Raw genomic sequence first — 26,577 nt, forward strand, 5'->3', positions numbered from 1 at the left:
CAGTTAGAGCTAATAAATGAATTTAGCAAGGTTGCAGGTACAAGATCAATATACAAAAATGAGGCCAGGCATGGTGGCTCACACTTGTAATCCCAGCACTTTGGGAGGCCGAAGTGGCAGATCATTTGAGGTCAGGAGTTTGAGACCAGCCTGGCCAACATAGCAAAACCCCATCGCTATTAAAAATACAAAAAATTAGCTGGGTGTGGTGGTGTGCACCTGTGATCCCAGCTACTGGGGAGGCTGAGGCAGGAGAAGTGCTTGAACCCGGGAGGTAGAGGCTGCAGTGAGTCAAGATCAGGCCACTGCACTCCAGCCTGGGCAACAGAGCAAGACTCCACCTCAAAAAAAGTAAAAAGACAGTGTATGTGTGTGTATATATATATATACACACAAAATGAGCTGTATTTCTATACAGTAGCAATGAACAATAAGAAAATGAAGCTGTTAAGTGAAAATGAATTGTAATTTCATTTCCAGTAGCATCAAAATAATATAGGAATAAATTTAACAAAGGCCAGTGTAAAACTTATATTCAGAAAACCGTGAAACATTGTGGAAAGCACATTTCATGTTCATGGAATTGGAAGATTTACTATTGTTAAGATGGCAGTATTCTCCAAATTGATCTACAGATTCAGCACACACTCTGTCAAAATCCCAGATGGTCTTTTTGCAGAAATTGGCATGCTGATTCTAAATTCATATGGACATGTACCCAGAATAGCCAAAACTATTTTGAAACAAAAGAGAAAAGTTGGAGGATTCACATTTTTTGATATTAAAATGTAGCTACAGTAATTAAGACTGTGGTATTGACATAAGGAGAGACAGGTCAGTAGAGTAAAATTAAGAGTTCGGAAATGAATCCTTACGTTTATAATTAATTGGGCTTTTTTTTTTTTGAGATGGAGTTTCGCTCTTGTCACCCAGGCTGGAGTGCAATGGTGTGATCTCGGCTCACTGCAACCTCCACCTCCCGGGTTCAAGTGATTCTCCTACCTCAGCCTCCTGAGTAGCTGGGATTACAGGCATGTGCCACCACGCCCAACTAATTTTTGTATTCTTAGTAGAGATGAGGTTTCACCATGTTGGCCAGGCTGGTCTCAATTTCTTGACCTCGTGATCCACCCACCTCCGCCTCCCAAAGTGCTGAGATTACAGGCTTGAGCCATTGTGCGGGGCCAATTAATTGGTTTTTGACAAGGGTGCCAGGACAATTCAGTGGGGAAAGACTAGTCTTTTTTTTTTTTCCTTTGAGATGGAGTTTCACTCTCATTGCCCAGGCTGGAATGCAACGGCATAAGAATAGTCTTTTCAACAAGTGGTGCTAGGACATCTAGATAGCCACATGCACAACAATAAAGTTGGACTAGGTGTGGTGGCTCACGCCTGAAATCCCAACACTTTGGGAGGCTGAGATGGGTGGATTGCTTGAGCCCAATAGTTTGAGATCAGTCTGGATAACATGGGGAGACCCCGTCTCTACAAAATACAAGTATTAGCCAGGCATGGTGGCACATGCCTGTAGTCCCTGCTACTCAGGAGACTGGGTTGGGCGGATCACTTGAGCCTAGGAGATTGAGGCTGCAGTGAGTTGAGATTGCACTACTGCACTCCAGCCTGAATGACAGAGTGAAACCCTGTCTCTAAATAAATAAATAAAGTTAGACCCTTACTTCACACCATTCATAAAAATTAAATCATAATGGATCATAGACCTACATAGAGCTAAAACTAGAAAACTCTTACAAGAAAACCTAGGAGTAAATCTGTGACCTTGGGTTAGACAAAACCTGCTTAGACATGACACACAAAGTACAAGCAACAAAAGAAAAATAGAGTTCATCAGAGTAAAAAACAAAATGTGTTTCAAAGGACAGCATCAAGAAAGTGTAAAGCTGGGCATGGTGGCTCACGCCTGTAATCCCAGCACTTTGGGAGGCTGAGACAGGCAGATCACCTGAGGTCAGGAGTTCGAGACCAGCCTGATCAACATGGTGAAACCCCGTCTCTATTAAAAATACAAAAATGAGCTGGGTGTGGTGTTGCACCTCTGTAATCCCAGCTACTCAGGAGGCTGAGGCAGGAGAATCACTTGAACCCGGGAGGTGGAGGTTGCAGTGAGCCCAGATCACGCTACTGCACTCCAAATAGAGGGAGACTCCGTCTCAAAAAACATAAAAAAAAAAAAGTGAAAAGAAAACCTACAAAATGGGAGAAAATATTTGCAAGTCATACATCCAACAAGGGACTTGTATCCACCTCGGCCTCCCAGGAAGTGCTGGGATTACAGGCGTGAGCCACCGCACCCAGCCTCATATTTATTTTATTTATTTATTTTTTTTGAGATGGAGTCCGCTCTGTCACCCAGGCTGGAGTGCAGTGGTGTACAGGCGGCTGCCACCACGCCTGGCTGCTTTTTGTATATTTAGTAGAAATAGGGTTTCACCATGTTGGTTAGGCTGGTCTCGAACTCCTGACCTCAAGTGATCCACCCGCTCGCTTCAGCCTCCCAAAGTGCTGGGATTACAAGTGTGAGCCACCACGCCTGGCTCACATTTATTTATTTATGTTTTATTTTGGAGACAGATACGTGCTTTGTCTCCCAGGCTGGAGTGCAGTGGCACAAACATGGCTTACTGCATCTTCAACCTCCTGGGTCTCAAGCAATCCTCCTGCCTCAGTCTCCCAAGTAGCTGGGACTGTGGGCATGCACCACCATGCCTGGCTTTAAATTTATGGTCAGTTGGTTTTTGATAACAGTGAAAAACCAAATGAGTTTTTGTATTTATGATCAATTGGGTTTTTAAATTATTATTATTATTTTTTGAGATGGAGTTTAGCTTTTGTTGCCCAAGCTGGAGTGCAGTGGCGCAATCTAGGCTCACTGCCACCTCCGCCCTCCAGGTTCAAGTGATTCTCCTGCCTCAGCCTCCCAAGTAGCTGGGATTACAGGTTCCCGCCACCACGCCCAGCTAATTTTTTTTTTTTTGTAGAGAGGGGGTTTCACCATGTTGGCTACGCTGGTCTTGACCTCCTGACCTCAGGTGATCCACCTGCCTCGGCCTCTCCAAGTGCTTGAATGAGATTACAGTCATGAACCACCGTGCCCAGCACCCCCCCCCCACCTTTTTTTTTTTTTTTGGAGATGGAGTCCTGCCCTGTCGCCCAGGCTGGAGTGCACTGGCATGATCTTGGCTCACTGCAACTTCCCCCTCCTGGATTCAAGTAATTCTCCCTGCCTCAGCTTCCCGAGTAGCTGGGATTACAGGTGCCTGCCACCACGCTTGGCTAATTTTTGTATTTTTAGTAGAGACGGGGTTCTGCCACGTTTGCCAGGCTGGTCTCAAACTCCTGACCCCAGGTGATGTTCCTGCCTTGACCTCCCAAAGGACTAAGATTACAGAGTCACTCCACCAGGCATCAATCGGGTTTTGACCATAAATGTAAGGATACATTTTTTGAAACACAGTTGTGTTTTAAGTAAAACGCATCTGTTTTCAAGGACCATTGATCTGCTTGATAATTAGACAAGCAGTTTGAGTCAAGAAGACTTGGGCTTCTGAAAAGGATGATGGGTTTGTGTTACCCTCTCAAGTGGCTCTGCAGAATAGTTTGAAAATAAATTCTTTCTCCTAGTGACAGAATTATAGCTGAAATCATTTCAAAAGGCTATTTGAAATTCTGTCCTTGCGCCGTGCGCAGTGGCTCATGCCTGTAATCCCAGCACTTTGGGAGGCCGAGGCGGGCGGATCACGAGGTCAGGAGATTGAAATCATTCTGGCTAACACAGTGAAACCCCATCTCTACTAAAAATACAAAACATTAGCCAGGCGTGGTGGCGGGCACCTGTAATTCCAGCTACTTGGGAGGCCGAGGCAGGAGAATCACTTGAACCCAGGTGGCAGAGGTTGCAGTAAGCTGAGATGTGCCATTGTACTCTAGCCTGGGCAATAAGAGCAAAACTCCGTCTCAAAAAAAAAATAAAAATAAAAATAAATATGTAAATAAAATAATTAGTTGCAGTTCACATTAAAGAGGAAACTCCAGAATGGGGGTCGGGGGGCATTACGATATTGCAGCTCTTGAGTGCACTTGTCAATTCTAGTAAGCTTAATATGTGCAGAATTGTTAAGTTTGTCTCTGTGTTTATATGGCAGCTCTTCTTCATCTTAATGAAAATTAGCTTCTTAAGTTTTCTGGTTTCTGAGTGTTGAATTGAGTGTTTCCTTTTCCACTAACTTGTTGCCCTTTTTTATTCTTTTAAAGTCTGATAATATCCACCTGTTGTGTAAGTCATCTAGATGGATTTTTATTTCTGACCCAAGTTAAAATAGAATGTTAGACAGTCTCTTACTAGGCAGACATAGATAGATATCCCTGAACTTGTGACAGAAATAAAGGTCTCCATTTGGCAAGAGTGAACCCAGAGAACCCCAAAATAATGCTTAAGACCAACTGAAAAAATGTATTTTTATTTTTAATATTCTCATTGTAAATTGTTTGTTTATACCTCCACCTCCCACTCCTGAGTAACTTACTCCTTCATTCTGACTTCATATAGTGACACTACTGCCAAAAATAGCTCCAAATTGAAATATCTTTGACCTTGCTAAAGTTTGCAACAGTGTAATCTTTTTGGCTGGATTTAAACTGTGGGTTCTTGGCATCCTCATCTAGGAGTCTCTTATTCATCACCTTTTGTCTCTGACTTCCTGTTGGTTTCTCAGTCCTCCTCTAAATTATGTCTCTAAGATTTTGGTTGTTTCCCCAGTGAGCTGGAGCTATAGCAGCTTCCTAGGCATTTTTTTTTTGTCTTTCGGACAGTTCTTGACATTCAAGTATTCGAATATAACAGAAATAAATACCACCTTTCAGTTTATCTATATCTTGTCACCTTTACCAGATTGTAAACTTGGTAAGGGTGGACACTTGGCATTCATTGGTTCCACAAGTTCGTTAGTATCCCTTGTATGCCAGACACTGCTCTAGTAGACAGGCAATATAACGTAGCAGTTAAATGTGCCAACAGTGAGGCTCGGTGGGGTGGCTCATGCATGTAATCCAGGCACTTTGGGAGGCTGGAGCAGGAGGATCCATTGAGCTTAGAAGTTTGAGACCAGCCTGGGCAACATAGGGAGACTCCGTCTGAATGAATGAATGAATGAGCGAGCCAATTGTGGTTTGGATTTTGGCAATATGACCTTGGGCAAGTTAATTACCTTCTCTATGTCTCAAAATTCTTATCTGTAAAATGGGATTAAAAATGCCTTCCTCGGCCGGGCGCGGTGGCTCAAGCCTGTAATCCCAGCACTTTGGGAGGCTGAGACGGGCGGATCACGAGGTCAGGAGATCGAGACCATCCTGGCTGACACGGTGAAACCCCGTCTCTACTAAAAAAAATACAAAAACTTAGCCGGGCGAGGTGGCGGGCGCCTGTAGTCCCAGCTACTCGGGAGGCTGAGGCAGGAGAATGGCGTAAACCCGGGAGGCGGAGCTTGCAGTGAGCTGAGATCCGGCCACTGCACTCCAGCCTGGGCGGCAGAGCGAGACTCCGTCTCAAAAAAAAAAAAAAAGAAGAAGAAGAAGAAGAAAAAAAAATGCCTTCCTCAAGGATAAATTGAATTAATAAAAACACTGGTTAAACATTTGCTATTCTGGGTGTTGGGTATACAGCACTAAATAAGAAAGATGAGGTTTCTGTTGGTATAGAGCTTACATTCTAATTAAAGACAGAATAACAAGTAAACAAGATAGTTTCACATACTGAGTTTTGCTCTGAAGAAACAAATAAGATATGTACTGGACATAGAGAATGACTGGGTGGCTATTTTTGATTGGGTGGTCAGGGTGAACCTCTGAGGAGATAGCTTTTGAGCTGAGATCTTCAAATTCTGAGAGGTAGGAAGGGAGAAATATTTGATTATTATTTTCCCTTCATAGACAAGAGGTGGCATTACTTGGCAGAATCTTGCTAGGCAGTGAAGTGTGATAGAATAGGCCCTGGAGTTTTGGCCTGGTTTGGCTATTAACTAGCTTTGTGATCTTTGACAGATTCCTTACTCTTACTGTCTTTGGTGGACATGTACTTTAGCACTTAGAGTTTTTACTGCTGGGAAGATGTCCAAGGCACTAATGGAGTATAAAGGAGAATTGTACCTTGTAGACCAGGCATTAACTTCTCAGGGCAACTTAGAGGTGCTCTTCTTTTCTGGAGGGGGAGAAAAGGAAAGAGAGAATTTGTTTCTTGGTGGGAAAATGACCCTGAAAGCTAACTCTTTTCTTTTCTTTTTTTTTTTTTTTTGAGATGTAGTTTCGCTCTTGTCACCCAGGCTGGAGTGCAGTGGTGTGATCTCGGCTCACTGCAATGTCCGCCTCCCGGGTTCAAGCGATTCTCCTGTCTCAGCCTCCTGAGTAGCTGGGATTACAGCCGCCCGCCAGTATGCCCTGCTGATTTGTGGTATTTTTAGTAGAGATGGGGTTTCACCATGTTGGCCATGCTGGTCTCGAACTCCTGACCTCAGGTGATCAGCCTACCTCAGCCTCCCAAAGTGCTGGGATTACAGGCGTGAGCCATTGCGCCCTGCTGACTCTTGTCTAATAAAGAGCTGGAACAAATTGAGGGTTCTTTAAAAATGAGTCATTTCATCTTTTTTTTTAATGTTACTTTCTGTTTTTAAAGTTTATTTAAACAAGGTGTTTTTTTGTAGAGGTGGGGGAATCTTCCTATGTTGCTTAAGCTGGTCTCAAAATCCTGGCCTCAGGCCATTCCCACCATAGCCTCTAGAGTAGCTAAGACTACAGGCCCTTACCACCACATCCAGCTAATTTAAAAATGTTTTACTTTGTAGGCCAGGTGCGGTGGCTCACGCCTGTAATCCCAGCACTTTGGGAGGCTGAGCCGGGCGGATCACCTGAGGTCGGTAGTTCAAGACCAGCCTGGCCAACATGGTGAAACCCTGTCTCTACTAAAAATACAAAAAGATTAGCTGGGCATGGTGGCACATGCTTGTAATCCCAGCTACTTGGGAGGCTGGGGCAGGAGAATTGCTTGAACCCGAGAGGCGGAGATTGCAGTGAGCTGAGATCGAGCCATTACACTCCAGCCTGGACAACAAAAGCAAAACTCCATCTCAGAAAAAAAATTTTTTTTTTTTTTACTTTGTAGACACAGGATATTGCTATGTTGCCCAGGCTAGTCTTGAACACCTGGACTCAAACAGTCCTCCTACCTTGGCCTCCCAGTGCCCTGGGATTATAGGCGTGAGCTACCATGCTCAGCCACTTTCTCTTTTTTTTTTGGCGGGGCGGGGGAGCTAGGGTATTGCTCTTTCCTCCAGAGCTGCCGTACAGTGGCCTGATCACAGCTCGCTGTAACTTTGCACTCCCTCCTGTCTTAGCCTCTCAAATAGCTAGGACTACAGGTACACACCACCATGACTGTCTAATTTAAAAAAAAAAAATTTTTTTATAGATGCGGGGTCTTATGTTGCCCAGATTAAAAGAAAGGTGTTTTTTTTTTTTTTTTTGAGACGGAGTCTCGCTCTGCCGCCCAGGCTGGAGTGCAGTGGCCGGATCTCAGCTCACTGCAAGCTCCGCCTCCCGGGTTTACGCCATTCTCCTGCCTCAGCCTCCCGAGTAGCTGGGACTACAGGCGCCCGCCACCTCGCCCGGCTAGTTTTTTGTATTTTTTAGTAGAGACGGGGTTTCACCGTGTTAGCCAGGATGGTCTCGATCTCCTGACCTCGTGATCCGCCCGTCTCGGCCTCCCAAAGTGCTGGGATTACAGGCTTGAGCCACCGCGCCCGGCCTGAAAGGTGTTTTTAAAATGTCCAGAGGTTCACATTTGCAAAGGAACTCACTCATTTGTTCTAATGCATTTTCTTACATAAGGTATAATTGAAAAGTGATCCTCTCTTCAGAGATGTCAAAAACAAACAAATCCAAGTCTGGATCTCGCTCTTCTCGCTCAAGATCTGCATCAAGATCTCGTTCTCGTTCATTTTCGAAGTCTCGGTCCCGAAGCCGATCTCTCTCTCGTTCAAGGAAGCGCAGGCTGAGGTAAGGGGGTGTGACTTTGTATATTGAGGTAATCATTGCATCAGTTGATGTGGATGTTTGAAGATCTTTTGTTAGACTTTCTCTGTGAGTGTCAAATGGACTGGGGGTTGGCTTTAGGTGCAGGGTTGGGCTATAAGATATTCCGGGTCTCTTTAAACGACAAATCCAGATCAGCTTTGATGGCCATGCTGATTGCCTGATTCCTTTCCTCTGCCAGCACATAGTATTTCCCACCCACTTTGGAAGAAAGAACGTTTTATTTTTATTTGAGCTGCTTGCTTCAAATCTCTATAGCTGATTATTTTTCACCAAAGTATTTTTGAAGGCCTGAACCAAAGTTTATTTGCATCACCGCAAATAAAGGATAGCTAAGAGGATTAATAATATGAACAACATGGCAAGGAAAAGAAGCTTCAACTCACTAAAATAAACTTTTAGAAACTTAACCAGGAGTCATTTGTATACAGTGTGCCAATTACTAACAAGCTGCATCTATTTAGTAAATGTATCTTAAAACTTCTTAAAAATCACTGTTGAAAACATCATTTTATCTCACTAAACATAAGAACACTTCTTTTGAATTTATTGCCAATATTTCCTAATTCAGTCAGTTTTCACACCTTCAGGTGGATTTCCCTATTTTAATTATGTCTTGGAATAGGATGCCAAACCTCCAGCGTCTTTCCTCTCTTGGTGTGTGTTGTGAGTTGGTTTTTTCATTCTTTAAAAGTGTTTTAACTTTCTTTTGTGGATAGATAAGAAGCTTTCAGTAGATACAAGTTTCTTTATGTGAGTTTGGGAAATATTGGTGTATTTAAATACTTAATAAAGGGGAATCTTTGAACATTTTCATTCTTTTTCTCAGAAGTATATTAGCAAGGAGATGATTTGTCATGTTTGACACTTGGAACCCCTGCTGTTTATTTCAGATGAGTATCTAGAATTTTTGTCTTAGATGAATTGATTATGAAATTTAAAATAAACCTCAGAAGTCAGTGATTAAACTTTTACTCTTGATGATTTCCAGAGCCCTATAGTACTTCTAAGGGGTCTATTAAACAAAGGATTGGTGGTTTTGTTTTTTACCATTTAACAAAAACAAGGTAGATGTTAAATGAAGTCTGTGAGAAGCCATCCTGAAAAAGTAGGTATGCATAGATATTGAAAAGGGAAACCCTAAATTTATCTACCTCAGGAAATTGCTTTTAAAGCCATGGGACAAGCAAGACTCTTAGTAACTCCTACCCTGTACCCAGAATCTTGATTTAGGGAGTTTAAACCTCAGTTTTAGCTCATTTGGTTATGAAAGATACCTTTTTAAAATTTAATCTGGTAACTAGAAGAAACTAAATAATTGGTTCAATTATTTACCAATTATTCAGTTTTGGTTGCATAGCCTCTATGCAACCAAAACTGAGAGACAAAATTGAATTGAATTGAAAAATGTTAACTAACTCTGAAGTATTTATGACAGCTGGAATTCTGGGCAGTTCTTTTCTCCTTGTTCTGCAAATCATTTGGCAGTTGCTCACTGACTTGGCAAATGAGGAAAAAATATTTTAGGAAGGCACTATGTGCTGGGGTAGGTCTAGAGATACTTTAACATGCTATCATATACCTAGAAGAGACTTGTTCTGGAGGAATTTCTCCACTAGAAAGTATGCTTTTATACTTGATTGTAGTCTGACGTCTCTGTTTTTTAGAAACAGATAAATATGCCACTGGATGTTCAGTTTTTATTTCTGGCCTATCTGTTTCATGGTTTTTTCTTTTGTTTTCCCTCTCCTGCAAGGAAAGTATCTATCCAGAGAGTTTGAGAAACCATGCCTTTAAATTAACTAACTGCTGAGTTCTACAGAATTGGAGAAAATTGATTATTTCCTTGTATTTCACAGACTGTATCCTTTTAAGTGACATCTCTTAAATAACTTCATTTGCAATCTGCAGAGACTCATTTTCCTGCATCTGTGCAATGACTGCGAGTTTTGGATGCAGTATGCCCAGGGCCCTCACTAGTAATTGGTAACAGAAGCAGCAGTAGCCTATGAGGATGGGAACATGAATTAAACCCTCCTTAGTGCTGGTGGTGGATCACCTACCTCAAGCATAGCCCTTTAATCGGGTCATATTCACTTTCGTAATCTGCATCTGCCTCTCCCTTCTTTTCTTATATTGTTACTGTTTTCAAATGAAAAGTGTGGAAGGTAAGTTTTTTTTTTTTTAATTGTACTTAATTACAATAACAGCCAGCAGTAAGATATATCTTTGCCAGTTGCTCTTATTCATGGTGTAGATAAAAAATCCTGAGGACAGCGGGCAATAAATAGTGGAAAACCAATCCCACTTTATCTTTAGGTTAAATTGAATGTACTTTCTTCTTAAAAATACTGTTTTGTTTAGTTGTTAAATCCTGAAAAAAACTGGTATATTTGTTAAATAGAGTTATTTGGAAAAACAAAAACGCATCTGTTACCAGTCAGATATGAGAAGGCTTGCTGATTAACTGAAGAGTTTTTATTCTATATGTAAAGAAAATACTATTTGAAATAGTTTTCTAGTAAATTTTACTTATTTCTAGCCAGCTGCTTAGGAGTAATTTTTTAATGTTAATGATCTATATCATAGTAGATGGAAAAAGTGGATCCAAGAACCCCAGTGGATTTTTACACCAACATACGTAATTTTTGGCTTTTTGATGGAAACAAAGTTCCTCATCGTTGACAAGCCTGATGCTCAGGAATGAACAGTTTTTTTTTTTTTTTTTACCAAGTTAGGTTACTATCAAGTGCCTGTGGTTCTGGAAATTCACCTTGCTCTACCAGAGTTCTATATTGTTAACTGGAGAAGAACACAACACTAGCCTTCTGTGCACACCGGGGTGGTGGGGGGTTTTTTAGTTCCTCTTTGCTAACTTCATGTGTCCTTGGGTACCTTATGGTCAGATAGTGCCCTCTTGTGGCACCTATGTAAGATCATGTACTCAGCCACAGAAATATGGCCTAAGTAGTGAGACCATTTCCAGGTCCCCAATTTAAAAAAACAATATTGTATGTTTTGTTTATGTGATTTTAGTAAGTTCTTTTAAGCTTTGAGCAGATGCATTCTCCAAGTTTTCTTTGGTGTATACGTGTTGTAACTACACTTTTACGATCCCAAGCCTTAGTGGTATCTTAAGAAATTCGTCACGCACAAAACGGAGAGCTGACTAGGACAGGGTGTGAAGTGTTGCCACAGTGTGGGTAGGGGTCAGAGTACCTGTCTAGGTACCGCAGCTTGCAGTTTTTCTCTCATTTCCAATGACCTGCAGCCCTGTTAAAATCCCTGTGCCTGTGAAACTGTAAGCTATTATTATGGTATATTAAAATGGTCTTTGTGTAGTTGACTACCTTAAGAAAATGTTGATAGTTTCTCAGTCACTGTAGAAGTACTCCTCCATTTTAAATGTGCTGCAATATGAAGTGACCTGTGTTTCAGTTGTTCAAATGATTCTTACCCATGTTTTTGTACTTAGTAAGGGCCATACGTAGTGGGATTAAATATTTGTGCCCTTGCTTTGAAAACAAAACTGAAAGTGAGTGACACATAAGGGCAGGGATTTCAGAACAGATTTTTCTTGAATAAAAACACTTGTGTCAAAAATTCAAACATTTGTCTCTTTCCTTTCCATTCCAGTTCTAGGTCTCGTTCCAGATCATATTCTCCAGCTCATAACAGAGAAAGAAACCACCCAAGAGTATATCAGAATCGGGATTTCCGAGGTCACAACAGAGGCTATAGAAGGCCCTATTATTTCCGTGGGCGCAACAGAGGCTTTTATCCATGGGGCCAGTATAACCGAGGAGGCTATGGAAACTACCGCTCAAATTGGCAGAATTACCGGCAAGCATACAGTCCTCGTCGAGGCCGTTCAAGATCCCGGTCCCCAAAGAGAAGGTCCCCTTCACCAAGGTCCAGGAGCCATTCTAGAAACTCTGATAAGTCGTCTTCTGACCGGTCAAGGCGCTCCTCATCCTCCCGTTCTTCCTCCAACCATAGCCGAGTTGAATCTTCTAAGCGCAAGTCTGCAAAGGAGAAAAAGTCCTCTTCCAAGGATAGCCGGCCATCTCAGGCTGCCGGAGATAACCAGGGAGATGAGGCCAAGGATCAGACATTCTCTGGAGGCACCTCTCAAGATACAAAAGCATCTGAGAGCTCGAAGCCATGGCCAGATGCCACCTATGGCACTGGTTCTGCATCACGGGCCTCAGCAGTTTCTGAGCTGAGTCCTCGGGAGCGAAGCCCAGCTCTCAAAAGCCCCCTCCAGTCTGTGGTGGTGAGGCGGCGGTCACCCCGTCCTAGCCCCGTGCCAAAACCTAGTCCTCCACTTTCCAGCACATCCCAGATGGGCTCAGCTCTGCCAAGTGGTGCTGGGTATCAGTCTGGGACACACCAAGGTCAGTTCGACCATGGTTCTGGGTCCCTGAGTCCATCCAAAAAGAGCCCTGTGGGTAAAAGTCCACCATCCACTGGCTCCACATATGGCTCATCTCAGAAGGAGGAGAGTGCTGCTTCAGGAGGAGCAGCCTATACAAAGAGGCAAGTATCTCATTTCCCCTGCCTGGTTGTGTTTTTATCTCACTAGCTGGCAGTTTAATTGTAATGTGATCTAAGTTAGAGCTCTGATTAATGGTAAAAGGTAATCCCTATTTCCTAGACTTTTCATTAGTAAACATTAAAAGCATCACCCAAGGAAACCTTTAGGTTAACTCTAGCTTTCCTACCTTCCTGAATTTGTATTGCAGCATAAACTTTCTTTAGACTACTCTGCAATGATGTTTTCACATTTAAAATTTGCCTTGGATTCTACCAATGTAAGCCAAAGAACAGTAGAGATTTGTGGGTCAGCTATCAAAAAAAAGTATGGTCTTTGCCAAAATGAATGGCCATTGGAGCTCTTAGACCCTGTAGCACCCACCATCTACTATGTTCGATCTGCATCAGCCTATCATGGTGAAGAGCTGCACCCTCAATATCCTCCAGTTGAGGAGACTGGGCAGAATGGGAAAGGCCAAGGCTTAGTCCAGGAAGGCCTTGTTTTAAAACCACAAGGTGGGTGTATGTCCCAGTAGAAGCCAACACGGCTGCGTGTTAGGAGAGGACATGACAGTGCTTCCGTCTTTCTCCCCTGGGGGACACGGTGAGTTGGAACATGAATCTTTGTTTGTATGGTTGGATGGATTGGGATGGCTGAGAAGTTACAGGGAAGTTGCATTGGGACCAGGTTGTGGTCAAGAGGGACTAACCCAGCAAGTGGTTTCCCTTTTTTTTTTCTTTTATCGTATTTAGCATATTTTTTGATCCCTTGATTCTTCTTGGCTGTATTAATACAACTTTGACTTGATTATTAGGCTTTCTGCATTAATGGTACAGATGAGACGTTTTGAATCTGTACTTGGCTTCAGTAAATCTGTTTTATTTATTTACATTTTTATTTCAGTAGGTTTTTGGGGGAATAAATGGTGTTTGGTTACATGGATAAGTTTGTTAGTGGTGATTTCTGAGGTTTTGGTGCACCCATCACCCGAGCAGTGTACACTGTACCCAGTGTGTAGTTTTTTAATCCCTTGCCCTCTCGCATCCTTCTCCCTGAGTTCCCAAAGTTCATTGTATCATTCTTATGCCTTTGGGTCCTCATAGTCTAGCTCCCAAGTAAGTCTATTTTAAAGCATAAGTTTTGTTCCATGCCAGGACTGTGAATCTTTAGAAGAATTCAGCATGAGCTCTGTTTTTCCATAAGAAAGAGAATGATGATTTTTGCTGCTGTCACCCTCTCCCCCATTAACATGTATTTTGTTTTTATTTGTGTTCACAGTATATTTCATATTTAGATCTTCTAGGTGACTTGAAGCAAATTTGAAGTCTCTTTTTAGACTTGTATTTCCAAATGTGAGTTGTATAAAAGCAAAACAGTCCAAGGTGTTCTATGTTAACTTTGCTGAAAGCAGATTTTAAGTGACTGAGTGAAGGTTGGGTAAGACCTTAGTTATTTTTTGCCCTAGATCACATTACAGGTAAGTAGGTTTTTGTTTTTGTTTTTTAGTATTCTAAAAATAACTTTTGCTGTTCTCTTTGGTTGCTTTTGTAAGACACAACTCCATGGATCATGTATTTTTCTCTTAATTGCCAAGTTCATAGAACTGTGAATGGTAGTTTTTCAGAAATTACTAGGAAGTAACCACGTAGAAAGTCCTTTGTTAATACTGAAATCCATAAGACATATTTTTTCAGAGAATCAAAACCAAAAACAGTAAGGCACTATTTTAGAGCAAGTTGCTTAAGAAGCCTCTTGTGTGTCTCTCTTGTGTTTTTATAACTAGGTATCTAGAAGAGCAGAAGACAGAGAATGGAAAAGATAAGGAACAGAAACAAACAAATACCGATAAAGAAAAAATAAAAGAGAAAGGGAGCTTCTCTGACACAGGCTTGGGTGATGGAAAAATGAAATCTGATTCTTTTGCTCCCAAAACTGATTCCGAGAAGCCTTTTCGGGGCAGTCAGTCTCCCAAAAGGTATAAGCTCCGAGATGACTTTGAGAAGAAGATGGCTGACTTCCACAAGGAGGAGATGGATGATCAAGATAAGGACAAAGCTAAGGGAAGGAAGGAATCTGAGTTTGATGATGAACCCAAATATATGTCGAAAGTCATAGGTGCAAACAAAAACCAGGAGGAGGAGAAGTCAGGCAAATGGGAGGGCCTGGTATATGCACCTCCAGGGAAGGAAAAGCAGAGGAAAACAGAGGAGCTGGAGGAGGAGTCTTTCCCAGAGAGATCCAAAAAGGAGGATCGGGGCAAGAGAACCGAAGGTGGGCACAGGGGCTTTGTGCCTGAGAAGAATTTCCGAGTGACTGCTTACAAAGCAGTCCAGGAGAAAAGCTCATCACCTCCCCCAAGAAAGACCTCTGAGAGCCGAGACAAGCTGGGAGTGAAAGGAGATTTTCCCACGGGGAAGTCTTCCTTTTCCATTACTCGAGAGGCACAGGTCAATGTCCGGATGGACTCTTTTGATGAGGACCTTGCACGGTGAGATGTGCTTCTTCTTAATCCTCAGTGCTTTAGTGGCCTAAGTGGTGTCTCCTAGCCCTTCTCCCTGGGGACATTCTGTTGTGTTCCCCCTGCTGTCTTAAGCTTCAGTGATGATACTTTCATGTCCACCTGTGTTCACTAGAGAGTATGTGTCACGGAGTGATTGTGTGCTTTGAGGGGGACAGTATCCCTGGGGTGATGAAGTATCTCTTCAGTCCTTACTGACTGGCTCACTCTCTGTTCATCACTACACCCCCAAGTCCAATACTGTTTCTTGTGTTTAACATAGCTTTGCCTGTGAAGCCATCCTGGATCCACTTCTTCGTTCCTAGCTGGGTCACCAAAGTCTATAGTATAGCCCTTCCCCATCAGATAACGTAGCAGTTTTATTTGTATTTTATTTTATTTTTGAGACAGTCTCTCTCTCTCTCTCCTTTTCTTTTTCTTTTTTTTTTTTTTTGAGATGGAGGTCTCGTTCTGTCACCCAGGCTGGAGTGCAGTGGTGCGATCTCCGCTTACCACAAGCTCCACCTCCCAGGTTCGTGCCATTCTCCTGCCGCAGCCTCCCAAGTAGCTGGGACCACAGGCGTCTGCCTCCACGCCTGGCTAATTTTTTGTATTTTTGTAGAGACAGGGTTTCACCGTGTTAGCCAGGATGGTCTCGATCTCCTGACCTCGTGATCCGCCCACCTTGGCCTCCCAAAGTGCTGGGATTACAGGCGTGAGCCACCGTACCTGGCCCAGAACCTCTCTCTCTCACCCAGGCTGGAGTGCAGTGGTGCACTGTCAACTCACTGCAACCTCTGCCTATCGGGTTCAAGCGATTCTCCTGCCTCAGCCTCCCAAGTAGCTGGGATTACACGCGCCTGCCACCACACCTGGCTAATTTTTGTATTTTTAGTAGAGGCTGGGTTACACCATGTTGGCCAGGCTGGTCTTGAACCCCTGAAGCCAGGTGATCTGTGTGCCTTAGCCTCCCAAAGTGCTGGGATTACAGGCATGAGCCACTGTGCCTGGCCACAATTTTAGAGTTAAGGAAGGCAATACATCTACCGCCTGTCCCCTAAACTTTAGGAAAGAGTTGGGAGGCCAAGGCTAACTGGTTTTTTACTTGGTGTAAACTACTCAGCCAGCTGGAAGTCTATGGGAACAGCATTCCAGCCACACCCCACTGCCGCTTCATGACATCACCTCCCTGAATCAGGCCTTGGCTGGTCATGCTAGCTGATCTTTTTATTGATTGATTGAGATGGAGTCTCAAACTCGTGGGCTCAAGTGATGCTCCTGTCTCTGCCTCCCGAAGTGTTGAGATTACAGGTGTGAACCACTGCACCCAGCTGTAGTTGATCTTTTAAAATACTTTCTCATTTGTTGGGTGTGTTAAAACCAGCAGTGACTAAGGTTTAACACTTCACTCCACTTGAAGATTCCAGTAAAAAAGAAGAGAGAGAGTTTGGATATCCTTTTCCATAGTTTACAGTGCATTGAGGTTACTTTCAACTTCGGTAGGAAGAAAAGAAGTTTATGGATAGATTTAAAACTCTTCAAAAAAATATTTTTATGGTTTTAATGTTCTTTCTGTATATCATGTTCTAATTGGGCCTCCCCGTATTTCTTTTTCAGACCCAGTGGCTTATTGGCTCAGGAACGCAAGCTTTGCCGAGATCTAGTCCATAGCAACAAAAAGGAACAGGAGTTCCGTTCCATTTTCCAACACATACAATCAGCTCAGTCTCAGCGTAGCCCCTCAGAACTGTTTGCCCAACATATAGTGACCATTGTTCACCATGTTAAAGGTGAGTCCAGACCCTGGCCTGCTTCAGGCTGGTGTTCCACACTTAGAAGAAGGATGAGTGGGTGGATAAGGAGTTTTGGGGGGCCCTGTATCTCATCTAAAGGGCCTTTGAAGCTAGGGGCTGGCTTGAAGGAAATTCTGTTCAGGAAGCAGTTTCCATGTTTTAATTGCAGAGCTTAGCATTTTGAAATGCTGGTAACCTGTGACCAAGAGAACAGATTAAAGCCAATAGCAAAATGACTTTTCTAGCATCTCTGTCTTCTCTCCTCTAAGTGATCTCTTACGGACCTTGTGGTGTGAATTTCTTCCCCCAAAGTATTCTGTCATCCCCCTGGGCAAATGGAGTTGGGCAGGTTAGGGAATGGCTAAGAGAAGTGATGGAGAAGCTGGGTTGGGCCAGTTGGCAGGTTCCATCTGAATATAAACTCAAGCAAGAGTTGGTGCTGTGTTTCTGAGGAGAATAAGCTTCCAGCTTCTCTGTCCTAAGACATGGGAGCTACAGTGGAAATCTAATGCCCAATATGGGACTGTGTTTGAACCAGCCATTTTTCCTTCCTCTTCTCAGTGTATTTGTTGTGTGGATTTAACTACTTTAGTTGCATCTCTGTGGTTACCGGTTCCTGCAAAAGAGTTAAAACATTGTGTCTGCCTTTGGTAACATACTGTGTTTCTTTTAATCCCAACAGAGCATCACTTTGGGTCCTCAGGAATGACATTACATGAACGCTTTACTAAATACCTAAAGAGAGGAACTGAGCAGGAGGCAGCCAAAAACAAGAAAAGCCCAGAGATACACAGGTAAGGACCTTGGCCTTATACTGGAGGTTGTAATAAAAGACTTTGTACCAGACATTAAACTCACCGTTTTAAATTCTGCTGCTAATGCACCTTTAATACAAAATTTACGGTAACATCCTTCAGACTCTAAGAGAGCTGTAGGCATTTATATTTTAGAGTGTACAGGACATGCTTTGGGACAACAGTCTCTCACATTGGGCCTGAGGAAAACAGCTCTCTTGACATAGATTAACTCCTGTATTACTGGGAGCTGGCAAATGTTAGCCTGAAATTACTGTGAGTAGGTAGAGTAAATGCTAGTTTCTTTTCTTTTCTTTACTTTTTTTTGAGGTAGAGTCTTGCTCTGCCACCGAGGCTGGAGTACAACCAGGCTCCCTGCAACCTCTGCCTCCCAGGTTCAAGCAATTCTCATGCCTCAGCCTCCCAAGTACCTGGGATTACAGACGTGCGCCACCATGCCCAGCTAATTTTTATATTTTTAATAGAGACAGGGTTTCACCATGTTGGCCAGTCTGGTCTCGAATTCCCAACCTCAGGTGACCTGCCCGCCTCAGCCTCCCAAAGTGCTGGGATTACAGGCATGAGCCACTGTGCCCGGCCTAATGCTAATTTGTTTAGGCAAACCCATATATTAATATTTCATGGTAGTTTAGTCATGGATTAAATCATGGTAGTTGGATTCCTTTGGAAGAATTTGCCTGGGGGCTAGAGGCGGTAGCTTGTAGGATTGTCTCAAAGAATTTTAAAGCCCAGCAGGTTTAAAGACTATTCCATTTGGTTGTGGGAGTCAGTTCAGTGGATAGGGACTAGAAATAAAGTTGGCCTTACCTTTAAGGCTGTGGGTGAGTCCATCTTTCTGTGTGTAGCAAAACCGGGAGAGAACAAAAACCTCTAACTTGTGTCACACTTTGGGAACCTGGGACTCTGTGTGTGTGTGTGTGTGTATGCCTACGGGACAGTATAAGTATGTAAGTAAAGAGTAAAAGTAATACATATATAAGTCATGAAACATAAGGAAAAATAATGCCTGTGAATCTGTTACCCAACTTAGGAGCTAGAATATTACCAGTATCATGTTCACACAATGGAATACTATATTGTTTTGTATTTTCAATTTTAGGAGAATAGACATTTCCCCCAGTACATTCAGAAAACATGGTTTGGCTCATGATGAAATGAAAAGTCCCCGGGAACCTGGCTACAAGGTGAACTGTTGATTTGATCAGTAATTCCAACAAAATGAGTGCGTTGGGCATGAACTTGACAGAAATGTGTTTGTTTAAATTACTCTCTACTTAAGTTTGTGTTTTTCTTTTAAGGATGGGCATAATTCTAAAAATGAACTACAAAGGGTTAATTTTTATTAAATGTATCAACAACCTTTGTGAAGTGGTTAGAATATGGTAAATGACCCCAAAGTCTATTGAGGTGAGCTTGAGAAAAAAAAGAGAGGAGTTTTGGAACAAGTGCCCATGATGAGAGAAGAAACTTTTTGTGATATTTTTCTGCTTGTAAGTATTATCAAATCAACTGTATACATGCACTATTTCCAACCATGATTTCAGAAAGACATGCATGTCAGAGAAGAGTGAAATATTCATGTCTTAACTTAAGTAGACTGTTTTTAAACAGCTGGTCCAGTTTTTTTTCCTAACATTGTACCATATCTATCATCTGTCAATTACTGTTAAACATTACTTTGATGGCCCAGCTACATTTGCAGTGATGTGCACGTAAACACTGTTATTAAGAAGTTAAAGCTTGTATACAATTTTTTACTGTGAAATAACTAAATTGGGCTTTAAAAAATCTTAGTATTTATTGATCTTCATTCACATATACAGTTGACATTTAAAATTACAGATGGTTATTCCAATGCTGCTGAAACCTTTTCTAAAAAAAAATTTGTCTTGTTGGTTGAATGTGATGAGAGGCGCTCTTGGGCAGTCTCTCTTCTCTCCCACCCCTCTTTCCTCCTCCGAGTACCCCTTCTCCAGCTTGGCACTAGCCATGTAAAACCCAAGGTTTTCTTTAAAAGATCAGAAGATATCTTATCCTCCATGCCCTAAAAAGCCAACCCCTGGGAGCAGTGTTGCATTTGTCTTTTTGTCTTTTTTTGCTCATTGGAGGATGCAGAGGCCCAGTTCCCTCTGTTAGGAAACAAATTAAGTGATAAAACAATAAACGGCCGGGCAAGGTGGCTCAAACCTGTAATCCCAGCACTTAGGGAGGCTGAGGTGGGCGGATCACCTGAGGTCAGGAGTTTGAGACCAGCCTGACCTACATGGTGAAACCCCGTCTCTACTAAAAATACAAAATTAGCCGGGTGTGGTAGTGCATACCTGTAATCCCAGCTACCTGGGAGGCTGAGGCAGGAGAATCACTTGAACCCAGAAGGTGGAGGTTGCAATGAGCCGAGATTGCGCCACTGCACTCCAGCCAGGGCAACAATAGCGAAACTTTGTCTCAAAAAAAAAAAAAAAAAAAAAACTATATAAACCTACTTTCTGCCACTCCTGCTGTTAAACTTAATTTTTTTAAGTTTAGTAGTTCATGTATATAAATTGTTAATGCAGAGTGAACTGCTCATTTCTTCCTCCCTGAGTTACCTCCATGAGACAAATCTAGTGTGGGATGTCCTGGAACTACCATGCATCTTTGCCCCCACTGAGTTTCTCAAGAATTGTTGAAAGCCTTTGCTACAGTGGTCTGGGCAAGTGTGCTGTTGCTGCTGCAAAACATACCTTCGTAGCTGTACTGCTTAGGAAGCTAGCAGAGAAGTTTTTTCCTTCCTTCCCTCCTCCTTTCTTCCCTTCCTCCCTCCCTTCCTTTTTCTTTCTTTCTTTCCCACTTCCCCTTCCCCTTCCCCTTTCCTTCCCTTTCCTTTCACCTGGTAATACCAATTTATGAATTCCCTATAGTTTTTAATATTCCCTTTCTAGAGAAATTTCTCAGCATAACTCAGGGCTTTGAAGGCTGCTTAAGTCTTCCATTGTCCCTCTTTGGACTCAGTACTCAGAGATAATTCCAACTGGAGGATAAGCCATGCATGGATACTACAGTATAGGTAGGGGAAGGTGAGCATTTCTACTCTCAGTGGTGGCTAAGCCTGAGCCAGCCCAACCACCTACTTTTCCAGAGCTAATTTTAGCCTTTTCAACATTTTTATTTTATTTTATTTTATTTTATTTATTTATTTATTTATTTATTTATTTGAGAGAGAGAGAGTCTCGCTCTACTGGCCAGGATGGAGTGCAGTGGTGCGATCTCCGGCTCACTGCAACCTCCACCTCCTGGGTTTAAGCGATTCTTCTGCTTTAGCCTCCCTAGTAGCTGGGATTACAGGCACATGCCACCTTGCTTGGCTGATTTTTGTATTTTTAGTAGAGAACAGGGTTTTGGTTGTTGCCCTTGCTGGTCTCGAACTCCTGAAGTGATCTGCCTGCCTCAGCCTCCCAAAGTTCTGGAGTTACAGGCGTGAGCCACTGCCCCCGGCCAGCCTTCTCAACTTCTAAACTAGCCAGAGTCATTACTGGGCCAGAAAAGAAACAAAGTGAGATCAATGCATAGCATTTTCAGAAGGCCAGCATCATTGTTTTGGAGAACTGGCTTGGGTTCTGTGAGGGATCCTTATGGAGTAACTTCTGTGGGACATCCTGCATCCCTTCCAAGGTTGGGTGAGATGCCTCACATTTCCCAGTGCTTCCTCTGCACCCCTCCATTGGAGTAAAAACCACAGTTTGTGGGATGGTTGAGTTGATGGCTCTCAATCCCAGAAACCTTAATTTTGACTTATCTTTTGATAGGCTGAGGGAAAATACAAAGATGATCCTGTTGATCTCCGCCTTGATATTGAACGTCGTAAAAAACATAAGGAGAGAGATCTTAAACGAGGTAAATCGAGAGAATCAGTGGATTCCCGAGACTCCAGCCACTCGAGGGAAAGGTCAGCTGAGAAAACAGAGAAAACTCATAAAGGATCAAAGAAACAGAAGTACGTAAGCCCCTGTCACCCCTTTTAGACTCTTAAGTTTCTTGTCTGCCCCCTTTGGGCTGTACACCAGAACTTTCAAATCAGAGGAGTTTAGTGTTAGTAATTACAGCAACCTGTTTCTTCTTTTAATCCATGTAAATGTCAATAGGGTCCCTAGTTTGAAAACAATTTCTGCATCAAAACAGTGTGATCTTTGTCCAAAGAAGGCTTCATGACAGAAGTTAATCTGTTAAATTGACCACAGGGATGGTGTGGAGAATCATTAGAATCATTTGGGAATTCCTTTTGCAGTTTTAGATGTGCCTTTTTTCATCACACATTTTCATGGGGAGGTTGTATTATAGAAATGGCCCAAAGTCATTGTCAAGTAATAACACTGTTTAGTCAAAGAAACAGGGTGGAACTAGATAGGACATGATTGTTGATCTTAAGTGCCTTTTAAACTAGTTTTACAGACAGTTCCAGGAGAGGTGTTCCAGGTACTCCTTAAACAAAGGTGGCATTGTTGAACTTTGTGGGGCAACATTCATGCCTATGTCCTGATGTTTCTGTTTATGTTTTTGAATGTTCCATGACTTTTAATCATGTGTCACAAAAAGTAGCACACTTGAAGCCCCATACCTTCTGGTAAGAAGCAACACTTCTGCTGATTCTGAACTTCAGCTGGCAAGCTTTTATTTTTTTGAGACGGAGACTCACTCTGTTGCCTGGGCTAGAGTGCAACTTCCGCCTCCCTGGTTCAAGTGATTCTCCTGCCTCAGCCTCCTGAGTAGCTGGGATTACAGGCGCCCACCACCACACCCAGCTAATTTTTTGTATTTAGAGATGGAGTTTCACCATGTTGGCCAGGCTGGTCTTGAACTCCTGACCTCACTATTCACCCACCTTGGCCTCACAAAGTGCTGGGATTACAGGTGTGAGCCACTGTGCCCGGCTGTGTTTTTGTATCAATTTTCTGATAACCCTTTGAGATAAGTTGAACAGTTGGTGTGATGCCCATTTTGCCCATTTGAAAGATAAGCCAAGCTTAGAATGATGTGCCTTACGATTACAAGTATTGGGCGCGGGCCCAGTGGCTCATGCCTGTAATCCCAGCACTTTGGGAGGCCGAGGCAGGCAAATCATCTGGTCGGGAGTTCAAGACCAGCCTGGCCAATATCATGAAACCCTGTTTCTACTTAAAAAAAAAAATTAGCTGGGCATGGTGTTGCGCGCCTGTAGTCCCAGCTACTCCAGAGGCTGAGGCAGGAGAATCGCTTGAACCTGGGAGGCGGAGGTTGCAGTGAGCCGAGATCTCACCACTGCACTCCAGCCTGGGTGACAGAGGAGACTTCATCTCACCAAAAAAAAATCACAATTATCAGCTGACCGCAAACACAGATCTTTTTGTTCTACTTTGTCTCTCATTCCAGTGTGTTACTTATGCATTAGGAGCCTTGGCAGCTTTCAGGGCTGCCCATAGATAAAGAACCTGCGAATCCTCAGCAGGGAATGGAAGTAGTAGTACAGTAGTGCCTGGGCCGCCACTTAGAAGTGGAACATGAACCCCTCAAGCGTTTCAGAGTTGAGTCTGGATAACTAACTCTTGATTTCCTCTCCCTGGAACACCTGCCTACCTCTGACTTGCTATGTGACTTTGAACGAGTCCCCTGCAAACCCCGGTATTCTGTGATTTTTTTTTTTTTTCTCCGAGACAGAGTCTCACTCTGTCGCCCAAGCTGTAGTGCAGTGGCGTGATCTCGGCTCACTGCAAGCTCTGCCTCCTGGGTTCACACCATTCTCCTGCCTCAGCCTCCCGAGTAGCTGGAACTACTGGCGCCCGCCACCACGCCCGGATAATTTTTTTTGCATTTTTAGTAGAGACGGAGTTTCACTGTGTGAGCCGGGATGGTCTCCATCTCCTGACCTCGTGATCCGCCTGTCTCGGCCTCCCAAAGTGGTGGGATTACAGGCATGAGCTACCACACCTGGCCCATTTTGAGATGGAGTCTTGCTCTGTCGCCCAGGCTGGAGTGCAGTGGCACAATTGTAGCTCATGGCATCCTTGAACTGCTGGGCTCAAGTGATCCTCCTGCCTCAGCCTTCCAAGTAGGCTGAGCTAGGAGTACAGATATGCACCATGATGCCCGGCTAATTTTTTAAATTTTTTTTAAAGACAAGGGCTGGCTATGTTTCCCATGCTGGTCTTGAACTCTTGGCCTCAAGTGATTCCCACCCACCTCCTTGGCCTCCTGAAGCATTGGGATTACAGGCATGAGCTGCCACACCTGGCCCGTTTTGAGACAGGGTTTTGCTCTGTCACCCAGGCTGGAGTGCGGCGATGATATCACTGACCTACTGCAGCTTTGACCTTCTGGGCTCAAGCGATCCTCCCACCTCAACCTCCCAATCAGCTGGGACTACAGGTGTACACCATCATGCCTGGCTAATTGTGTATTTCTTACAGAGTTGAGGTTTTGCCATGTTGCCCAGGATGGTCTAGAACTCCTGGACTCAAGCAGTCTGCCTACCTTGGCCTCCCAAAGTGCTGGGATTACAGGCATGAGCCACTATGCCCAGCCAGAACTTTTTTTTATATAACTGAAGAATGACTTACCCAGGTCACACAGCTAATAAGAGACAATGCTGGCCAGGTGTGGTGGCTTACGCCTATAATCCCAGCACTTTGGGAGGCCGAGGTGAACAGAGCATGAGGTCAGAAGATTGAGACCATCCTGGCCAACATGGTGAAACCCTGTCTCTACTAGAAATACAAAAAGTAGCCGGGCATGGTGGTGGGCGCCTGTAATTCCCGCTACTCAGGAGGCTGAGGCAGGAGAATCGCTTAAACCCAGGAGGTGGAAGTTGCAGTGAGCCAAGATCGCAGCACTGCACTCCAGCCTGGAGATAGAGGGAGACTCTGTCTCAACAACAAAAAAAAAGAAAGACAATGCTAAGACTCAAATTTGAGGCCTTTTGAGAGTTTTTTTTTTTTTTTTTTTTTTTTTTCCTTAAGGTAGAGTCTCACTCTGTCGCTCAGGCTGGAGTGCAGTATGATCTCGGCTCACTGCAAACCTCTGCCTCCTGGGTTCAAGTGATTCTCCTGTCTCGGCCTCCCGAGTAGCTGGGATTACAGATGCTTGTCACCACATCCAGCTAATTTTTGTATTTTTAGTAGAGATGGGGTTTCGCCATGTTGGCCAGGCTGGTCTTGAACTCCTGACATTAAGTGATCCAGCCGCCTTGGCTTCCCAAAGTGCTGGGATTACAGGAGAGAGCCACTATGCCCGGCCAGAGAGTCTTATTTTTGAAAACCTCTTGAAATAGCACGGATGTTTAGTGGGGTCACAGTTGAAGTTATGTGAATCCTATGACAGTAACTTAGATTTCCCCTTTGTATGAGTAAGTATGTGTAGGTGAGGAGCAGGGAGCATGATACCTTTCATAATGGAAGACTGAGGGAGGGAACGACAATGATAGGTTACTGACATTTGGCTGGCCCTGCTACTCCTCTACTCCTGGGATCCTGGCCTTGCTGCCCCCTAGAGGTATTCAGTAACCTCCACTATCACATGGCAGGGCTGGTACTGACCTTAGTACATAGACAGTGACTCATGGTACTAAGATAATTTGCCCTAGTCTGTAATTTCCCCCAGATGAAGGAAAGGGAAGGGACATAACTCTGGGAGAGTTACGCCAGATCCTAGGCTTAGTGACACAACCTGTTTGAGCTCAGTGGGAGGTAATATGTGGAGTCGTCGTATAATTAGAGCTAGGTTAGAATCCGGGCTCTGCTTGGCTCTCTCACCTGAGCCTCCTACCTATAAAATGAGGGAAATAATACTGAGTCATATTGCCCTTTACTGCATGCCAGCTATGTTGGTATAAAGTGTTTAAACACATTGTTTATTTAGAGAACCCTATAAGACAGGTAGCATTCCTGTAAGAAATAAAAGTAATAGAAAGCACTAACCGATGATAATATACAGAGCTATTTATCTGGCCCAATACCAGATACTTCGGAGCTCTCAATATAGTGTTAATTTCCTTACCAATTCATGCCTGTATCTTAGACTGAGCTACTGGAGGCCATGGACTGTGTTTTGTTCCTGCTTCTGTGTATGTCATATGTTTATCACAGACTCAGATATAGATGTGTCACTGAACATGACTGACAGAATTGAGGGGAAGTATCTTGGGTTGGTAGGTTGGGGGTGAGCTGGTTTTATAAGGTTACTCATCATTAGTTTCTTCATCACAGGCACACTTTTGATTGTCCTGTGCTTATCCATGAGGCCCCAGCCAAGCAGTGTCCCCTAGAAGATGATTGATGGCTCTTCTTTTTTCACAGGAAGCATCGGAGAGCAAGAGACAGGTCCAGATCCTCCTCCTCTTCCTCCCAGTCATCTCACTCCTACAAAGCAGAAGAGTACACTGAAGAGACAGAGGAAAGAGAGGAGAGCACCACGGGCTTTGACAAATCAAGACTGGGGACCAAAGACTTTGTGGGTCCAAGTGAAAGAGGAGGTGGCAGAGCTCGAGGAACCTTTGTAAGACCCTCCCCTCTCCCCCTTTCTGTAAGCTCCTTGCTCCTACCAACTCTGATTATGTTTCATCAGAATACCAGTTTTGTTGCCTTTGACATAAGTAATCCAATCCAAAGACCCTGGAATCTTTGGTTCTCCTTCCCACATTTCCTGGCCTTTCCGTTTTTTGTTGCTTTTCTGTTCATAATCACTTAGCTAGAAAGCCTCTTACAGCTTCTGGTCTCAGAACTTCCCCCACTTACTTCGACTACTGCTGTTTATAGGGAGGCCCTTGGGGCAGGTTTGTCCTCTGTGTAGGCTACAGACTTGAAATGAGCAGAAAGGGAATGGCTGGAA

The 26,577-nt window shown here is 43.5% G+C and overlaps 1 protein-coding gene across 4 annotated transcripts in view; it reads left to right on the forward strand.

Moving 5' to 3' along the window:
• The window catches only part of THRAP3 (thyroid hormone receptor associated protein 3), a 104,025-nt gene that overhangs the window by 73,532 nt on the left and 3,916 nt on the right, over positions 1–26,577 (forward strand). For all 4 annotated transcript variants that reach the window (XM_050797995.1, XM_050797980.1, XM_050798004.1 and 1 more), the window contains 8 exons: positions 7,897–8,064; positions 11,737–12,639; positions 14,421–15,125; positions 16,752–16,924; positions 17,610–17,721; positions 18,842–18,926; positions 21,528–21,715; positions 26,046–26,244. In XM_050797995.1, the coding sequence (XP_050653952.1) occupies positions 7,928–8,064; positions 11,737–12,639; positions 14,421–15,125; positions 16,752–16,924; positions 17,610–17,721; positions 18,842–18,926; positions 21,528–21,715; positions 26,046–26,244 (2,502 nt within the window). In that variant the 5' untranslated portion in view covers positions 7,897–7,927. The remainder of the gene's footprint in view (positions 1–7,896; positions 8,065–11,736; positions 12,640–14,420; positions 15,126–16,751; positions 16,925–17,609; positions 17,722–18,841; positions 18,927–21,527; positions 21,716–26,045; positions 26,245–26,577) is intronic.

The sequence above is a fragment of the Macaca thibetana genome, chromosome 1 (assembly GCF_024542745.1).
Source record: "Macaca thibetana thibetana isolate TM-01 chromosome 1, ASM2454274v1, whole genome shotgun sequence".
In the NCBI taxonomy this organism is placed as follows: domain Eukaryota; kingdom Metazoa; phylum Chordata; class Mammalia; order Primates; family Cercopithecidae; genus Macaca; species Macaca thibetana.